The sequence below is a fragment of the Mustelus asterias genome, chromosome 7 (genome assembly GCF_964213995.1).
Source record: "Mustelus asterias chromosome 7, sMusAst1.hap1.1, whole genome shotgun sequence".
NCBI lineage: Eukaryota > Metazoa > Chordata > Chondrichthyes > Carcharhiniformes > Triakidae > Mustelus > Mustelus asterias.
The window spans coordinates 135,366,252-135,385,512 of record NC_135807.1 but is presented as its reverse complement, the minus strand read 5'-3'; the positions used below and the strand labels follow the sequence as shown (position 1 = coordinate 135,385,512).

The 19,261-nt window shown below is 43.7% G+C and overlaps 1 protein-coding gene and 1 non-coding gene across 2 annotated transcripts in view; both read left to right on the top strand.

Moving 5' to 3' along the window:
• fam91a1 (family with sequence similarity 91 member A1) overlaps window positions 1–18,362 on the top strand; it is a 52,423-nt gene extending 34,061 nt beyond the window's left edge. Inside the window, exons 15-24 of the mRNA XM_078216868.1 lie at window positions 478–601; window positions 2,398–2,546; window positions 4,863–4,997; window positions 7,082–7,195; window positions 7,958–8,030; window positions 8,205–8,357; window positions 10,468–10,575; window positions 12,668–12,791; window positions 14,311–14,380; window positions 15,716–18,362. Of these exons, the coding sequence (XP_078072994.1) occupies window positions 478–601; window positions 2,398–2,546; window positions 4,863–4,997; window positions 7,082–7,195; window positions 7,958–8,030; window positions 8,205–8,357; window positions 10,468–10,575; window positions 12,668–12,791; window positions 14,311–14,380; window positions 15,716–15,895 (1,230 nt within the window). The 3' untranslated portion in view covers window positions 15,896–18,362. The remainder of the gene's footprint in view (window positions 1–477; window positions 602–2,397; window positions 2,547–4,862; window positions 4,998–7,081; window positions 7,196–7,957; window positions 8,031–8,204; window positions 8,358–10,467; window positions 10,576–12,667; window positions 12,792–14,310; window positions 14,381–15,715) is intronic.
• LOC144496199 (U2 spliceosomal RNA) lies at window positions 9,749–9,947 on the top strand. Its single transcript, XR_013498386.1, has one exon. It is a non-coding gene; the product is annotated as a U2 spliceosomal RNA (small nuclear RNA).
• Window positions 18,363–19,261: the final 899 nt, after the last annotated feature.

Below are 19,261 nucleotides of genomic sequence, written 5' to 3'. Positions count from 1 at the left end.
GGCCCTATCCCCCTAACCCCACGTATTTATCCTGCTAGACCCCCTGACAACAAGAGGAAATTTAGTCTGGCCATTCAACCTAACCCACACATCATTGGACTGTGGGAGGAAACCAGAACATCTGGAGGAAACCCACGCAGACACGAGGAGAATGTGCAAACTCTACACGCACAGTGACCTGAGGCCGGAATCAAACCAGGTCCCTGGCGCTGTGAGGCAGCAGTGCTAACCACTGTGCCACTGTGCTGACCCAGGCAGGAGAGTAGAATTGAGGCCATAATCAGATCAGCCATAATCTTATAAAATGGCATAGCAGGCTTGAAGGGCCGAATGGCCTCCTCCTGTTTCCTATTCCACTGCTGAAAACCAGGAGGTTCTGATTGTTACCATATTTATAAGTATAAGCATTTAGTTTTGAATGCTTTTGTTTCAATACAGTTTAGAATCACAAAGTAACCAAGGTGTTCAATATTAAAGGTTCAAAACACTGGTGAGGGGGAAGCCCAAAGGTACTTTGATCACGCACTAACTCTGAGAAACACTATACTCTTCCTGCGCCATAACAAGGAGCTGGTTACAGATGATGAACAACCAAACAATGGTAGGATTTATACTTCGTTGAAAGTAATTGTTCAAAGCTGGTATTTATTTTCAAATTATACCATGGTCACTTCACTGACACACAATTGTCATTTTCCTTGATGTGACTTTTTGTCATTTCTCGAGGGTTAGGATTTGAAAAGCCTTGTAATTCTTTATAAAGTTAATCAGCAACTATTGAAATCCATTGTAGCATGCTTTAAAATTGGGATAGGTGTGATTTATGCCAAGCAAGTATTGTAGGTTAAGTGATGATTTGTATTTAAGTAGCACTGCTTTGATTGGTAAGGTGCCAGTGCTTTACAGAGAGAAGAATGTGGGCATTGGATGGGGGAGAAAGAATGGGGCAGGTCAGGATTGTGAGGGTGGTTGAAGAATAAAGTCTTTTGAAAATAGGAAGGAGCTATGATGAGGAGGGGTTTGGTGTGAGTATTTAAGAGCAGGATTACAATGGCTCCTGGTAATGGAGGAAAGAAGATGGACAGGAGCTGTTTTATATTTATGTCTGAGATGTGGGCATCTCTGGCAATGCCAGCATTTGTTGGGAGTAAAGGTAAAGTCGCCATAGTCCCTGATGATCATAGGCTGCTCTCCCCTTTGAGGGGAAGAGCTGACTGGTGGTGTTTTAACCTGGGGATCATCACATCTTAGGCAAGGGGCAAGGTTGAGAAGGCAGAGCATTCATGGACGATCTCCACCAATACGGGAATTGAACCCATGCTGTTGGCATCGCTCTGCATCATAAACCAGCTGTCCCGCTCATCCAAGCAGTGCCCGAACAGAGACAAGACGCCTGGACCCTCAGATTAAAAGTCTGATGCTCGATTGACTGAGCCACCCAGGCCCTTGGGAGTAGTTAAGAGTCAACTACATTACTGTGGGTCTGAAGTCGCATGTAGGTCAGACCAGTTATGGGCAGCTCCCTTTTATAGTTTTGACAGTTTGTAATCACTTCAAGGTTACCATTACAGAGACTAACTTGAAATTCCAGGTATCTTTAATTGTGCTCTTGGTGGGATTTGAGCCCGTGTCCTCGGACTTTAGCTTGGGTTTCTGGATTACTCGCTCAGTGACATTACCACAATGCTACTATCTCCCCATCTGATGAGCAATGGGTGCAAGTGGGAGAGAACAGTGGGAGGTGGTCATTAGGATAGGAGGGATGAAGATGTGGTAGTATTGATGGTAAGATCAAAGATGTTGATGTTGATTCTTCAAGGCAAACCAAGCATTGGAACTTGACAAGGGGGAAGAGGTGAGGGGCTTTAGGAACAGGAATATGGACAACTGTATTTTGAATGAGGGGCAGTTTTATGGAGGATTCTAAGTGACTGAGCATTATTTCCACATTAATTAATGGTTTAATCGAACAACAGATTAATTAATATGATGAAGTCCCAGAGGAAATGGGTTTTTCTCAGCTAGCAGAAACGTGACCAATCAGTTTTATGCTGTTAACAAAAAAGCATTGTAATTAAAAAGTGATAATTGATTGAAGGAGTGTGTTAAAATGATTTGTTACTTTTTTAGACTGTCTAATTTTAATCGTTTAATTCCTCTCAGATCGAGGTTGGGAGCATTCAGCACTATTTCTTTGCTGGAAGTATCACTAGTCCTATAAGTATAAGCTATAGGCTTAATATACTGGAAAATCCTACTCAAGTTAAAATGACAACCAATGCTTTGGAAATGATCTTTTCTGGCATCAGTGGAGAATGTATAATGTATTTTTTTGTTTCTCCAAAGAATGGTTCTGTGAATGAGGTTTTATTTTCTGATGAGATTGTTCTGTATCAGGCTTTCCATTAGATCTGTTACGTTGCGAGAGCTTGTTGGGGTTAGATCCTGCAACCTGCAGCAGAGTCCTGAACAAGAATTATACTCTGTTGGTCTCCATGGCACCACTAAGCAATGAAATCCGGCCAATAAGCAGCTGTACACCACAGGTAAGCACAAGAATGATCTTCTGGTACAACCTTTTTTCACTTTGAGATCTTCTAGGAAGTGCTGATAATTGGATAGCTCTTTCAGAAGAGCCAGCACAGGCACGATGAACGGAATAGCCGCCTTGTGTGCTGCATCATTCCATGTTGTGTAGCTGAAATAGTGGAAGAAGAAGCTTGAATAGTAGCGTTCAAATGGGAATTGATCCATACTTCAAAAGTAAACTTCTGCAGGAGAAATGGCAGTGGAACTAATTGGATAACTCCTCCAGAGAGCTGGCACAGGCACGACAGGCTGAAGAGCCTCTGATGCTGCGTGGTTTTAGGATTCTCTCATTTAGCTGTACCTGCTGTTGGTCTAATTACTGAATAGTAATGTAACCATCTACAACTACTGCATGTTGGAGCTGTAGCCAGCTGCGAACCCATTGATTGCAGAGATGAGTGTCAATTCCAAACATCTGTTGGGAAAGCAGACACCAATAGGTGTCTGTGTGTAAGACAGCTTCACCGTGCATCATTTGGTGCCCTCGTACAGGCTGCAGACATTCAGCAACACACAATGCCACTATAGTCTCAATATTTTTGTTTTGTCCTGCTCCAGTAAAATATGCTATAATTACATCCCATAATACGAACTGAACATCACAGTAAAGCTAAATATCGAGAATCTCCCTCCACTTCTCTCTGCATCACTGCACATTCTTGACTGCTCTATGGGAGCTTCTGAATTTCAGAAAGGATGTAACCAGCTGCAATAAAATATTAATACAGTGGAGCCCTGTTGTAACGCGGTGGTTGGGGTCCATAAAATGTTATCGCGAATGTTATCGGGGTCGCGCTAAATCACTAAACCGGAAGGAGCAAAAAAAGGGTCCAATGATTCATCACGTCATATCTGATTTTGCGCTAAATCTGGGCGCGTTACAACGGGGCTCCCGTGTATATGAAAGACCAGAAATTAATAGTTAAGTGAGGGAGACTGGAAGATTTGTTCATTTCGTTCGTTCAATACATGCTTTAGGTACGAGTCATTTTACATGCACTATTTCTGAATGTGCAGTGAAACACTTTTTGATTTCATACTGATTTTAACTATGTCGCCACCAATTTCTAACCACCAGGTAAAAATGCCCTTGTGTAATATTGGCAATTAAGTAAAACCACACTGTTAACTAACACAATCTGTCTGATATCAGCACAATGACTGATTATCAGCTTTCTGTAGCTGTTATCACTTAACTTCTGCTAACCTTGCTTTGTTTTCTCTCTTTGATGCCATGCTGTGCCTAGAGCTATCAGCTGTGATAGGCTCGCAGTCTCTACTTGTCTGTTGATCAAAGGCAACTTAACCATTCTTATACTTTCCGACATTATATTTTTAAACATTTTATCAAATTTGAGAATTAATTTGGATTTTTCTAACCTACTTCCTGAAACACTCAAAGATTTGCTGAGCCTTAAGAAAACTAAAACCCACAAGTGCTTTCAGAGGTGTCAGTAAGCCACAGTATGTGGAAGATTAGAAATGAGATACCGTCACCTATCTTTTTTCGAAGGCCTTTGATTGCAGAGCTTATTATTCTCGATATTGTCTCTTTTAACAAAAATGCGGTCTTTTAAATACCTATCAATGCCAATGCCTTTACTGCGAATTCTTGACTAGTTACATTACCAGTTTGTTAGGTTTTATTCAGCTCTGTTTGTTTTTTTTTATACTTTTCCAATTCAATCAAATCAAATCCAATTCAGAGTCTCAACAAGTTGAGACATTTCAGATCCAGGCTGACAAGACAGGGCGAGCGACCAAATCACCCTGTCCTGGGCCCGATCTACATGAGCCAAGCTGATTGGAGAAGGGGGAGGTTCCTCCTCCAAGACTTGGGCTCATTTGCATCTTAGCCAAAAGGCCGAGATGCCACTTTTAAAAATTGCTTCATATGAAACATATGAAGCCTCAGTGTAACCTAATGACCTCAACCAAGTGCAGCATCCTCTCCATGCAACACTTGATCTTAGCCAAAAGGCCGAGAAGATTTTATTCAGCTCTGTTAATGGACTTGTCTAATTTAATCACAACTTTCTGGAGATGAAATGAATATAATGGCCCCTTTTAATATTTCATAAACCACATCTTGGTGTCTTGAGCTTAAAAACAAAAACTGTAATGTGAAATATTGCTGAAAATACAGTGTATGCTATTCAACTCCTGAAAGGAAAATAGATGTTAAGGATTTGTATGTGATTTATATTTTCTATGATGTGACTGAATCATTTAATATGCGTCATCTAACTAAGATTTTTTTTAAAACCAATTAGCACATAGGACCAGCCATCCCAGAAGTTAGTTCGATCTGGTTTAAGCTTTATATCTATCATATTACCGGACAAGGACCCCCATCATTGCTACTTTCAAAAGGATCAAGGCTCAGAAAACTTCCAGAAATCTTTCAGGTACTTGTGAAAATGATCTTTTAATAACTTTCTGGTTTAAATATGCAGAGTTTGTTTAAGAAGGCATGGGACGGCACGGTGGCACAATGGTTAGCACTGCTGCCTCACAGCGTCAGGGACCCAGGTTCAATTCCCGGCCTCGGGTCACTGTCTGTGTGGAGATTGCACATTCTCCCCATGTCCACGTGAATTTCCTCCGGGTGCTCCAGTTTCCTCCCACTGAAAGACGTGCTGGAATGTGGAGACTAGGGAAGTTTCATTGCAGTGTTAATATAAGCCTACTTGTGACAAATAAATAAACTTTAAATTTTAATCATGTTTGTCTTCATTGGTTGGGGCATTGAGTATAAAAATTGGTAGGTCATGCTGCAGCTGTACAGAACCTTAGTTAGGCCTCATTTGAAATATTGTGTACAATTCTGGTTGCCACACTACCAGAAGGATGTGGAGGTTTTGGAGAGGGTACAGAAGATGTTTACCAGGATGTTGCCTAGTCTGGAGGGCATTAGCTATGAGGAGACGTTAAATAAATTCTGTTGTCAGTGGGACGACGGACGTTGAGGGGTGACCTGATAGAGGTTTATAAGATTGAGTGGCATGGACAGAGTGGATAGTCAGATGCTCTTTCCTAGGGTAGAAAAGTCAAGTACTAGGGGACATAGAACATAGAACATAGAAAGCCACAGCACAAACAGGCCCTTCGGCCCACAAGTTGCGCCGATCATATCCCTACCTCTAGGCCTATCTATAGCCCTCAATCCCATTAAATCCCATGTACTCATCCAGAAGTCTCTTAAAAGACCCCAACGAGTTTACCTCCACCACCACCGACGTCAGCCGATTCCACTCACCCACCACCCTCTGAGTGAAAAACTTACCCCTGACATCTCCTCTGTACCTACCCCCCAGCACCTTAAACCTGTGTCCTCTCGTAGCAACCATTTCAGCCCTTGGAAATAGCCTCTGAGAGTCTACCCTATCCAGACCTCTCAACATCTTGTAAACCTCTATCAGGTCACCTCTCATCCTTCGTCTCTCCAGGGAGAAGAGACCAAGCTCCCTCAACCTATCCTCATAAGGCATGCCCCCCAATCCAGGCAACATCCTTGTAAATCTCCTCTGCACCCTTTCAATGGCTTCAACATCTTTCCTGTAATGAGGTGACCAGAACTGCGCGCAGTACTCCAAGTGGGGTCTAACCAGGGTCCTATAAAGCTGCAGCATTATCTCCCGACTCCTAAACTCAATCCCTCGATTAATGAAGGCTAGTACGCCGTACGCCTTCTTGACCGCATCCTCCACCTGCGAGGCCGATTTAAGAGTCCTATGGACCCCGGACCCCAAGGTCCTTCTGATCCTCTACACTGCTAAGAATGGTACCCTTCATATTATACTGCTGCTTCATCCCATTGGATCTGCCAAAATGGATCACTACACACTTATCCGGGTTGAAGTCCATCTGCCACTTCTCCGCCCAGTCTTGCATTCTATCTATGTCTCGCTGCAACTTCTGACATACCTCCAAACTATCCACAACACCACCTACCTTGGTGTCGTCAGCAAACTTACCAACCCATCCCTCCACTTCCTCATCCAGGTCATTTATGAAAATGACAAACAGCAAGGGTCCCAGAACAGATCCCTGGGGCACTCCACTGGTCACTGACCTCCATGCAGAGAAAGACCCCTCCACAGCCACTCTCTGCCTTCTGCAGGCAAGCCAGTTCTGGATCCACAAGGCAACAAAGGTTCAAGGTGCGTGGGGAGAGTTTAGAGATGTGAGGGGCAAGTTTTTTTTACACAGAGGATGGTGAATGTCTGGAAAGCACTGCCCAGGGAGGTGGTGGGAGCAGGTATGCTAGCGGCATTTAAGGGGCATCTAGACAAATACATGGGATGAGAATGGAAGGATACGGACTCTAAGTGCATGTGGTTTGAGTTTAGGCAGGCATCATGATCAGCGCAGGCTTGGAGGGGCGAAGGGCCTGCTCCTGTGCTGTACTGCTCTTTGTTCTTTATTTCAGTGCGCTGACAAAATTGATGATTAAAAATGCAATGTTGTTTTCTTCCTCTTATTTCCTCAGGGCTATGACCGATTGCTTATAACCTCCTGGGGACATGATCCTGGTGTTGTCCCCACTTCAAACGTGCTCAGTATGCTGAATGATGCACTGACGCATTCAGCTGTATTAATACAGGTGAAAGCATTTGACTCAATCTTCTGTTAATCAAACATCATGTCTGCTGACCTGTTAGAAAACTCATAATCCGACCCAGGGAAAGGTGCAGGATTTTTTTGATGTTCAGTTAATGAGAGCGCTGTGAGTAATCTAACAATGCTGATGTGTACTTGGAGTAAGCGTGTGACTTTATAGAGAGAGTTTTCCAAAAGGTTTCTGTCAATCCTGTGGATAGACATCAGTGTATGTCTTCAGAAGGCTTGGGAATGTTGGAGGAAAATTTTGGTACCTTGATTGTTGCGATACAAGTTTGTGATAACTTGGTAATTTAATTATGTACTTTTTTATTCCTCTGCAAGTAAATTTAAGGAATTACTTGATGTATTTTTGAAGTGCTGATCTTTTCTACAATCAGTGCTTTTTTCCCCCAAGCATCTTTAATAACTTCAGCAGGTCTGACAGCCTCAGTGGGAAGAGAATAGAGCCAACATTTCGAGTCTGGATGATGCTTCGTCAGAGCTCTGACGAAGAGTCATCCAGACTCGAAACGATGGCTCTATTCTCTCCCCACCGATGCTGTCAGACCTGCCGAGATTTTCCAGCATTTCCTGTTTTTGTTTCCGATTCCAGCATCCGCAGTAATTTGCTTTTAACTTTACAGAGGTGTTGAATCATACAAGTTATTAATGTTATTCAGTTTAACTCCCGTTGAGGGTGGTTTGCTGTGCTGCCAATACTGTATAATTTTAATAAACTGGGCTAATACGTGATTGTTTACAGGGTTACGGTATCCACGGCGATGGAGAAACTGCTTATGTTCCATTTCCCTTTGACGAAGCGGAGTTGAAAGGAGGTGAGTGTTTGTACTTGCCTCTCGTTATCAATTCTGATTAGCATGCATGGCTGGAAATTACCTGCAATATGCCTGGTCAACATTTCTTTTTCTCTTCAGCTCATCTTCTCCAGTGAACTTTCTGTTTTAAGATGCACTTTAAGCCGCTAATGTTTTATGTTGAATTTGCTGCAGAATTCTCCAGGAGTAACATGTGCGCTCACCCAGCTTTGAAAGCTTTGAGGACGAAAGTGGATCTGGACCATTTCTGTGGGTTTGTGAACATGCTGAACCCTCGTGTTCACCGCCCCAGTGGAAGACATCCCAGTGAAGACTTGGATGAGAAAGGTACACAAAAATTGCATTGGAAATGAACTTGTGCGCCAGCTTGTTCTAACTCAGAGAATACACTCAGATATTTTAATCCATTTAAAAATGTTTTGCGATATCGTTGGAAAATAGTGCATGAATAAAATGTTTTGGTGTGAATGTGGAACTTGGTACCACCTTTCATAGAATTTGCAGCAGAGAATCATACAATCCCTACAGTGCAGAAGGAGGTCATTTGGCCCATCGAGCCTGCGTTGACAACAGTCCTAACCAGGCACTGTCCCTGCAATCCCACATATTTTCCCTGCTAATCCCTCTAACCTACGCATCCTGGGACACTAAGGAGCAATTTAGCATAGCCAGTCAACCTAACCCACACATCTTTGGACTGTGGGAGGAAACTGGAGCACCTGGAGGAAACCCACGCAGACATGGGGAGAATGTGCAAACTCCACACAGACAGTGACCCAAACCGGGAATCGAACCCAGGTCCCTGGAGCTGTGAGGCAGCAGTGCTAACCATGCCGCCCAGAAACGGGCCATTCGACCTAATTGGACTATACGGAAGGGTCAACCTGACTCGCAACGTTAGCTCTATTCTCTCCCCACAGATGCTGTCAGACCTGCTGAGATTTTCCAGCGTTTTCTGTCTTGTTTCCGATTCCAGCATCCGCAGTGTTTTGCTTTTATGTTATGGACTATGTCTGTATTTGAACTCCGCATGAGCCACCTCCCTTCCTTCACCTAATCATATCTGCACCTTCTCCCCCTCAGGTGCTTAGCTTCCCCTTAAAGAAAGACATACGTTGCTTTAGGGTCATTCATGATCCCAAAATGTTTGGGGTGGCACAGTGGTTAGCACTGCTGTCTCACAGCGCCAGGAATCCAGGTTCAATCCCAGCCTTGGGTGACTGTGCGGAGTTTGCACGATCTCCCTTTGTCTGTGTGGGTTTCCTCCCACAGTCCCAAGATGTGAAGGTTAGGGGGATTGGCCATGCTAAATTGCCCCTTAGTGTCAGGGAAGTTAGTGGGATTGAAATCTGTTGTCTTGAATGTTGTCATGGCTCAATGGATAACTGTCAGCAATTGTTGTAAAAAAAAAACCCCATCTGGTTCACTTATGTCCTTTAGGGAAAGAAATCTGCTGCCCTTACCCGGCCTGGCCTACGTGTGACTCCAGAGCCACAGCAATGTGGTTGACTCTTAAAATACTCTCTGAAATGACTGAGCAAGCCACTCATTTCAAGGGCAATTAGGGATGGGTAACAAATGTTGACCTTGCCAGTGAAGCCCACGCTCATGAAAGAATAAAAAACTCTGAGGTGCTGAAGGCACTGTCAAGAGATGCCATCTTCCAGATGAAATGTTAAATCCTTGTTTGCCGCCTTGGTTGTAAAAGGCCCCATGGCTACGCTTCTCGGCCTTTTGGCTAAGATCAAGTGTGGTATTGACATGCTGTACTTGGTTGAAGTCATTAGGTTACATTTTAGCTTCATTTGAAGCAATTTTTAAAAGCGGCATCTCGGCCTTTTGGCTAAGATGCAAATGAGATCAAGCCTTGCAGGAGGTGCAATGCCTATTCCAATCAGCTTGGATCATGTAGATCAAGCCCAAGACAGGAGGTGAGAGCCCTGTCTTGTCAGCTTGGATCGGGAATGTCTCACTTGTTGAGACTCTGAATTGGACTTGATTTGATTGAATTGGATTTTTAAAAAAATTTTTTTAAAAAGAGGGGAATTCTCCCTCAACCAACATCACCAAAACAGATTAGCTGGTCATTATCATTAGCTGTTTGTGGGAGCTTGCTGTGTACAATTTAGCTGCTACATTTCCTAGTTCTTAACCCTTGGCTTTAAAGCACTCTAGGATCTCCTGAGAGGATGTGCAAGACGCTATATGAATGTTTTTCCCTCTTTAAATTAGATATTTTAGATGTTAAAATATTGATTTGCCTTATCCCACTTTGGGACCTCAAGATTATACCGCCCTACTCCATTGCTGCATGTTCCAATCTTCTGAAAACATATTTGCTTAGCAATTCTGTTTCCATTCGGGAGCTAAATTCAGTAGAAACCACCTTAAATATTGTTCCTGTCAAAAATACGGTGTGATTTGAAATATTTTGCAGAAGAATTTGAATCCCCGCCTGGATCTGATGCTCAAGGCAGTACAGAATCCTTTGAGTTGGTAACCGATGAGCCCATGGCTGACGTTGTGCCCAAAAGAATTGCTGAAGGTAAGGGCCATCCAGACTCGAAACGTTGGCTCTATTCTCTCCCCACAGGTGCTGTCAGACCTGCTGAGATTTTCCAGCATCTTCTGCTTTTGTTTCAGATTCCAGCATCTGTAGTATTTTGCTTTTATCTTGTGTAAATATAATTATTGTAAATGCGTGGCAGTACAGAAACTATTGCTGGAAGGAGAGACATGCTGTCAAAGCTTTTATGTTTGCTCTCATCAGGACAGACACAAGAATGCCAAATTTCAAAGGGAGGTACAATCTTGTGCACCTGTGAAATTTGCTGTTCTTGTGTCTGTCCTGATGGGTATGAGACAAAAAGTTTCAACAGCACTTTTTTTTTCAGCAGTAGACAATAATGTTAACTCTGTGCAAATAAGCTTGGGGGAATTGGCTCAAATGCTTGGGGGAATTAGCTCAAATGGTAGAGCGCTTGCTTCGCATGTGAGAGATAGTGGGATCGATGCCCACATTCTCCACTTTGCTTTTATGGGTAGCACGGTGGCACAGTGATTAGCACTGCTGCCTCACAGCTCCAGGGACCAGGGTTCGATTCCCGGCTTGGGTCACTGTCTGTGCGGAGTCTGCATGTTCTCCCCTGTGACTGCGTGGGTTTCCTCCGGGTGCACCGGTTTCCTCCCACAGTCCAAAGATGTGCGTGTCAGGTTGATTGCCCATGCTAAATTGCCCCTTGGTGTTCCGGTTAGAGGGATTAGCCAGTTAAATGTGTGGCGTTGTGGGGATAGGGCCTGGGGTGGGATTATTATCAGTGCAGACTCAATGGGCCGAATGGCCTCCTTCTGCACTTAGGGTTTCTATGATTTCTATGAATTAGGATACAGCAACTGACAAACCTGTGACCTTTGTCACCTGAAAGAACAAGAGCAGCCTAGGCACGGGAACACCTCCAGATTTCCCTCCAAATTCTGACTTGGATGTTTATCTGTGTCCAACCTTATGGAACTCCCACCTTATGGCACTGCCGGTGTACCTTCATCACATGGGCTGCAGTGGCTGAAGGAGGTGGCTCACCACCACTTCCTCCAGGGTAACTTAGATGGGCAATAAATGTGGGTCTTGCTGCTGACACCCACATCATGAAGATTTTTTAAAAAAATGAATTTGGGTTTCCTGTATATCCGTGAATCTGTGCATCCTGTGATTATCTTGAGGTGTACGATTCAAAATGTCTCACATCTTATCCCTGGTCTGTGCTGAACTAGCAGATCTCTATCTCTGAACCAGACTCTTCAGCTAGAGAGGGGAAGAATGAACTGCTCTCCTCTAATTTCTATCAGGTGACTAATGTCTCCCTCAATATACCTGTAACCTCCTCCAACCATACAGCCCTTTGCGATTTCTGCATGTCTCCAATACTGGTTTCTTGCGCATCCCCTATTGTAATTGCTCCACTGTTGATGTCAGCGATATAGACCCCATGATTTAAAATTCCCCCCTCAAATCTCTCCCTGTCTGCAACTCTTCCAATATGAAGATGCCCTTAAAAACTTAGAATCCCGACAGTGCAGAAGGAGGCCATTTGGCCCATCGAGTCTGCACTGACCACAATCCTACTGGGGGGGGAGGCGGCGGCCATCCCCATAACCCTAGCAAGTCCCCCTGACACTAAGGGTCAAGTTAGCACGGCCAATCTACCTAACCAGCACATCTTTGGACTGTGGGAGGAAACTGGAGTATCCGGAGGAAACGCACGCAGACACGGGGAGAACAAGCAAATTCCGCAGAGACAGTGACCCAAGCCGGGAATTGTACCTGGATCCCTGACGATGTGAGGCAGCAGTGCTAACCTCTGTGCCACCTTTTGACCACCTGTCCCAATATCTTAAGTAGTTGGGTGTTAAATTTATCCGATAATCTTTCCTGTGAGGCACCTTGGGATGTTTGAAGACATTGTAGGTGGGTACATGAGTCAACAGTGATGCCCCACAGGTCAAACAGCCCTTGTCGCCTATCGTCAGGACTGCTATGCAGCAAATTGGCCTACTTGGGCAAGACACCCACAGAATGAGGGAAAAAAGGCAACAGGAAGTTTGGGTGTGCTGGCTTTAAATTTTCTGTAATTTTCCAGCCTCCACAACAGAGCAGGACTGGATTCCTCTGGAGCTGTGCTTCGGGATCCCACTCTTCGTATCGGAGCTAAACAGGAGCGTCTGTCAGAAAATCGCCACACATCAATTATGTGGAAAGAAAAGGTAAGTTTTGTCTTGAGCTTTGCGCGATGAGTATCGTTTCCTTTGCAAGTACACAGCTCTTGCTGCTAGTTCATAAAATTATGGTGGCATGGTGGCACAGTGGTTAGCACTGCTGCCTCACAGCGCCAGGGACCCGGGTTCGATTCTGGCCTCGGGTCACTGTCTGTGTGGAGTTTGCACATTCTCCCCGTGTCTGCATGGGTTTCCTCCGGGTGCTCCAGTTTCCTACCATACTCCAAAGATGTGCGGGTTAGGTGGATTGGCCATGCTAAGTTGCCCATTGTGTCAAGGGGACTAGCTAGGGTAAATGCATGGTGTTACGGGGATAAGGCCTGGGTGGGATTGTGGTCGGTGCAGGCTCGATGGGCCGAAGGGTCGTCTCCTGCACTGAAAGATTCTATGATTCTATGATAAAATTATGTAGCATAGGGTGGGGCTATGAGGTCCATCATGTCTGCACTGGCTTCTGAAGACCCATCCATTAGTCCCACTTCATCCTCCTTTCTCCATTGCCCTTCTCAAGTTGAGATACAATTCCCTTTTGAAAGTTACTTGAATCCACTTTTCCCACCCTTTAGGCAGTGCATTCCCTGATCATCTGCGCATCAGTTGGTGGCATTTGGAATGTGCTGGCTTCAATTCCTGCTCTCGGGCCTGAGCACAAAATTTAAAATTGACACTGGAGTACTGAGTTGTCAGAGAGATCTATCTCACCTGATTTTCACCAATTTTAAATCAGTGTCCTCTAGTTGCAGACCCCCCTGCTAATGGAAACAGTTTCATAGAATAGAATCATAGAATCCCTACAGTGCAGAAGGAGGCCATTCGGCCCATCGAGTCTGCACCGACAACAATCCCACCCAGGCTCTATCCCCACAACCCCACGAATTTACCCTACTAGTCCCCCTGACACTAAGGGGCAATTTAGCATAGCCAATCAACCTAACCCGCACATCTTTGGACTGTGGGAAGAAACCGGAGCACCCGGAGGAAACCCACGCAGACACGGGGGAGAATGTGCAAACTCAACACAGAGTGACCCAAGCCGGGAATCGAATCTGGGTCGCTGGCGCTGTGAGGCAGCAGTGCTAACCACTGTGCCACACCTCTGCACTACCTCACCTGCACACCTTTGGACTGTGGGAGGAAGCCCATGCAGAAACGGGGAGAATGTGCAAACTCCACACGTGGCTGTCATCCAAGGCCAGAATCCAACTTGGGTCCCTGGCACTGAGGCAGCAATGCTAACCACTGTGCCACTGTGCCGCCCCCGTTAGTAACTATTTGTGATATTTTACAGTATTGTTTTACTCTGCGCATTGGTAGAAACCTGTCCGAAGCATTTAACATCATTAAATCCCACAAAAAATTTCAAAATGCTCTGAATTTGTTTGGCTACTTTGTCACTGTAAACACAGCATTGCACTATTGCATTTCCTTCCATGTTGATCTTTCTGTGCAATTGGGTAGTGAATGTGTTGCAGAGTATTAAATCCACTGTGTTCTGTTCTCTCTACAGCCTTCAGAAACTTTTGCATTCCAGTAGGAAACTATCTCTGCAAGTCCTCAGCTTTGTACAGTCATTCCAGGTAGAAACTGCCCAAAACACTTCAATGTTGTGTGAAGATGAAAATGATTTTAAACAAATATGATTGGGATAAGAGGGATAAGGCACTACCCCTGCAGGGCTCAAATTCAGGATGAAAATCTAACCTGTTGGCTTCAACTATCTTAAATCACTTGAGTTTGACAGTTTAAATTCAGCTCCTGACTTCCTTTATTGGTGCAAACTGAGTCATAATTGGTACTAAACTGGTAAAATGTTAAAGAATGGCAGTGGGAAATTGGGGTTGAGACATACTGAGTTAGAGTATCGGGAACTTTATTCGGCATCTAATTGCGATGAACTGGTCTGAGAGTGTGACACCAGGTGCCTGAAATTAAGTTGAGTTCCATTGTCCAGCCTGAATGTTCCTCACCTCAATATCTACAAAATCCATCGTACTTTGTCCTACCTGTGTTAGTTCTCGTGTTACCATTCAGCCCAACTGGTCCATGTTGGTGTTTATGCTCCTCTCACCCTCTCAGCATATCTCTCCATTTCTTTATCCCTCATATACTTCGCCAACTTAACCTAAAATGCAAATATGTTATTTGCCATAACCATTTCTTGTGATTTGATTTGACTTATTATTGTTAGAGTAAAAAAATATTGTTTCTTGCACGTTATCCAGACAAAGCATACCGTACATAGAGATGGAAAAGAGAAGGACAGAATGTAGTGTTACAGTCATAGCTAGGGTGTAGAGAAAGGTCAACTTTCAAAAGCCTGACAGCAGCAGGGAAGGAGCTGTTCTTGAGTCGGTTGGTACGTGACCTCAGACTTTTGTATCTTTTTCCCGACGGAAGAAGGTGGAAGAGAGAATGTCCGGGGTGTGTGGGGTCCTTAATTATGCTGGCTGCTTTTCCCGAGGCAGCGGGAACTGTAGACGGTGTAAGTTCCACATTCGCACCACTTTTTGGATGAAGAAATTTCTCCTGAATTCTCTACCGGATTTATTGGTCTCTATTTATATTTATACCTCTTAGTTTTGGCTTCTTCTACAAGTGAAAACATCTCTTTGTCTACCTCCTTGAAGGCCTTTGTGATTTTTAAAGATCTCTTTCAGGAGAAAAGAGCTCCAGGTTGTTTTATAATGCTCTCTTATTAAAGTCACTGTATAAATAGAGGTTGATGCTGTGTGTTGGTGTTGCTGGCCGTGCATTACAGTAAATGTTGGTGTCGATCAGGTACCAAGCCTTGAAACAAGTTAGAATATTAAGAAAATATGGATAAGGAAACATCGACTATAATTGATATGTTGCTGGAAAACCTTTTTTTAAACAAAGCTTGCTTCTCATAACTACTGTTCTCTTGTGTTCAGGAAACTGGCAACTCGGATACTAGTATTACAACTTTATTTACTCAATCATCGTCCGTTGATGTAGGAGTTCCACTTCCAGCCAAGAATCTGATCTTCAAAGATGGTGTTTTGTGTGAATGGATTGGATGCTCTCCTTCATCTCTACATATTGCAAGATTGCACAAGGACCAAACTAATTAAACCCATTTGTCTTGTTAAAATACTGCACATCTCAAGCAAGTGTCAGAATCTCTCTCCTTGCCTTTTTTGTCTTTCTCCCCCTTTGTCTTTCTCTCTCCATCTCTCCCTCCCCTAGCCTTTCTCTTCCCCTCCCCATCACTCTTTGCAGGTAGATTTCCTCTTTCCTCTGCTGCCCCTTTTTTTTCTCTCTCTCTCACACATGCACTCTTCTCTTTTCTCCCCACTCCCTCCCACTATTACCCTTCCCCTTCCTCTCCCACCCCTTGCCTGTCTCTCTCAGCCACTCGTCTTCCTCTCACTCAGCCCTTGCCTTTCTCTCGCACTCTTTCTCTCTCTCACTCCCAGTTCCTACAGGACAGCCACATTTTACACACTGATCCAAACTGATGTGGTTATATAGCACCTTAATAATGTTTTAATAAAAAAAACTAAGGAGTCTTGTGTGATTTAAATTTCTTGAGAAATCTGCTGAAGGAGATGATGTTTTGGATTAACTGTAAACAGACTAGTTGTTTGTTTTGGTTTTGAAGAATTTCTTGGTGATTTCCCCTTTACTTCCACAGATTGGAAATTGAACAGATTTAGCTTATTTTAATTCCAGTTAGCACAACCACTTGACCCCGAAACCAAAATATGAATACAGTGAGGAGATGAGCTGTAATATTCACTGCAACCCCACGGAATGTTGGCCACGCTGTCGGTGCAATAATTGTGCTCAGTTTTCTGCTTTCCTCCGTGCCCGAGGGATGGTTGGAATCGGTGTTTAGTAGTCCAGTTACAAACTGGTGACTGGTTAGTCAGGCATCAATGTTAGCTGTTATCAGGACCATGCGGATGGAATGGTAGATTCTTCATTATAACCTGTTCACCCTTGGAATGGCTGAGTGTCGGCTGTCTCAGGGTGGGGGGGGGGCAAAAATGTACGTTGGCCTACCTCCAAATCCCCGAGTCAAATTGAAAACTAGTTGACTAAGTTGACAAACTGACGCAGGCGACTGAAGGATAATGTTGATGTGCATTTCGGGCACCGCTTTAAACTTGTGACTGTTGCGCACGAGTGCAGTTTGAGAGCAAGGACTCATGATTATGAATGTCGGAACGTTCTTGTGTTGGCTGCTGTATAATGTGCTGCATATGTTGTCTATCTCATGATGTCATAAAAATGCAGTTGAAGGGGGAACCAATGTTTGTGTGTTTTATGCTGGCTTAGTTGAGAACCAATTCATTGACTTGAGCCAATAGGCGAGTCATTCAACGGCCACATCACCTAGTTTCATTAATCGATGTGTCTGCCCACGATCTTGCGAATGCAGAAAGATAATGTGCTGTACTCTGATATCAAGTATGTTTGTGCAACATATCACTATTCAGACCCATGTACAATTGTGTGAAAATATTTGGAGAAAGGTTTGAATTAAGTTAAATGTACCTTTTTTAATAGTAGAAATTCTGTCTAATGTAAGGGTCTATTTTTGCATAAACAGTAAATAGTTTTTAACTATCAGTCTGTTGTAACTCTGGCTTCAGTAACAATTGCATTGATTATTTTGTACTTATTATTTTTTCAGGATCCCAAAGTTGATTTGGAGGGATTCTGAATTTAACAGTTTCCACTTTTAAGTTTTGCTCATTTTTTTTTTAAATTGGGGAAATGGTTTGAACAGTTAAGTGACCAATAAAGACTTTCTTGCAATCTACAAAAAAACATGATTTGCAAACGACAGATCTTTTTCTTTTCAAATCCATAGCAAAGCTGCTTTTCCTCATGCAGTTTTAAAGCTGCTACTTAAAAATCAATTTCACTTTAATGAAAGTATTAAGGTATCTGGCAAGTGCGATTGGCAGGTTCATTGTGCCAAGTGTCATTGGCTCTTCCACTCTATAGTGCCCTCATCCATCTTGGTTACAGCTGTCCGCATCCCAGGTTATGGATGGTATTTCCATGGTGACGCCTTTTGGTGGTCTGTTCTGGGAGCAACGATGCTGCACAGATGCTGAATGGTAGTGAATCAGTTAAGTCACCGCGTACTCTGTGTACTTGTCTTTTGTAATCCATATGCTAGCAAAATTTCAGGAGTATGCCTTGTCTCATTTCCATTCTACGTTGCCCTTCAGCCTTGAGGTGCAATGGATGTGAGTTATCTTCACAAAAAGATTTATGAGGTGTAAGAAGATTATATATACAAATATAGGCATCGAATGTATATGTTCATTGATGCCATTAGTGGACCGTAACATTAGACAATGACCATTTGTCTTTTTCTTACACTACGTACTCCTGCGGGTGTTCATCTTGTTTTACAAAAGAAAAAGTTAAGTTACTTCAGTCGGTGAAATTTGACCTCTTAAATATGACACCTTTTTCAATGGTGAGACTGTTGATTAATGTTAAAGGGTAATATCTTTGGACATTTATTATGCGTATTATCTTGGAAGAATATAGCCAATAAATGTTAACAAGATCTTCACGTTTTTCCACCTTTCATTCATTTTCATGTTGTGTGTACCAGTAAGCGGTCCACAGAACTGCACTGATCTGTCACATTCTCTGGTTACGTATTATTGTGGCTGGGTTACTGTTTTGCAAGTACAGTTTTGTTGTTATCTTAGTGTTCCACCTACACTCTCATCGTTGTCCACTTTTAATGCATTTAATTTGTACCTTGATATGAAGGTGTTGCGACAGGGAGACCATTCAGCCCTTCGAGCTGGCTCTGCCTTTCCAGGTAATCATGGTTAATCTGGTTATGGTCTCAACTCCACTTTCCTGTCTGACTGCCCCCACCACCCTCCATAATCCTCAACTCCCTTGTCTACCAAAAATATGTCCAGAGAATTCCAAAGAGTAACAACCCTCTTGAGTAAAACCTTGTCTCAGTCTTAAAAGGGAGACCCTTTATTCTTTAAGCTGAGTTACTTATCATAGAAATCATAGAAACCCTACAGTGCAGAAGGAGGCCATTCGGCCCATCGAGTCTGCACCGACCACAATCCCACCCAGGCCCTACCCCCACATATTTACCCGCTAATCCCTCTAACCTACGCATCCCAGGACTTTATAAGGGGCAATTTTTAACCTGGCCAATCAACCTAACCCGCACATCTTTGGACTGTGGGAGGAAACCGGAGCACCCGGAGTAAACCCACGCAGACACGAGGAGAATGTGCAAACTCCACACAGACAGTGACCCGAGTTCTAGTATCTCCCCCACCCCCGCCAACGAGTGGAAACTCCACCTTGTGGAGGGCAGCACAGTGGTTAGCATTGCTGCCTTACAGTGCCAGTGATCCGAACTTGGGTCACTGTCTGTGTGGAGATTGCATCTTCTCCCCGTGTCTGTGTGCTTTTCCTCCGGGTGCTCTGGT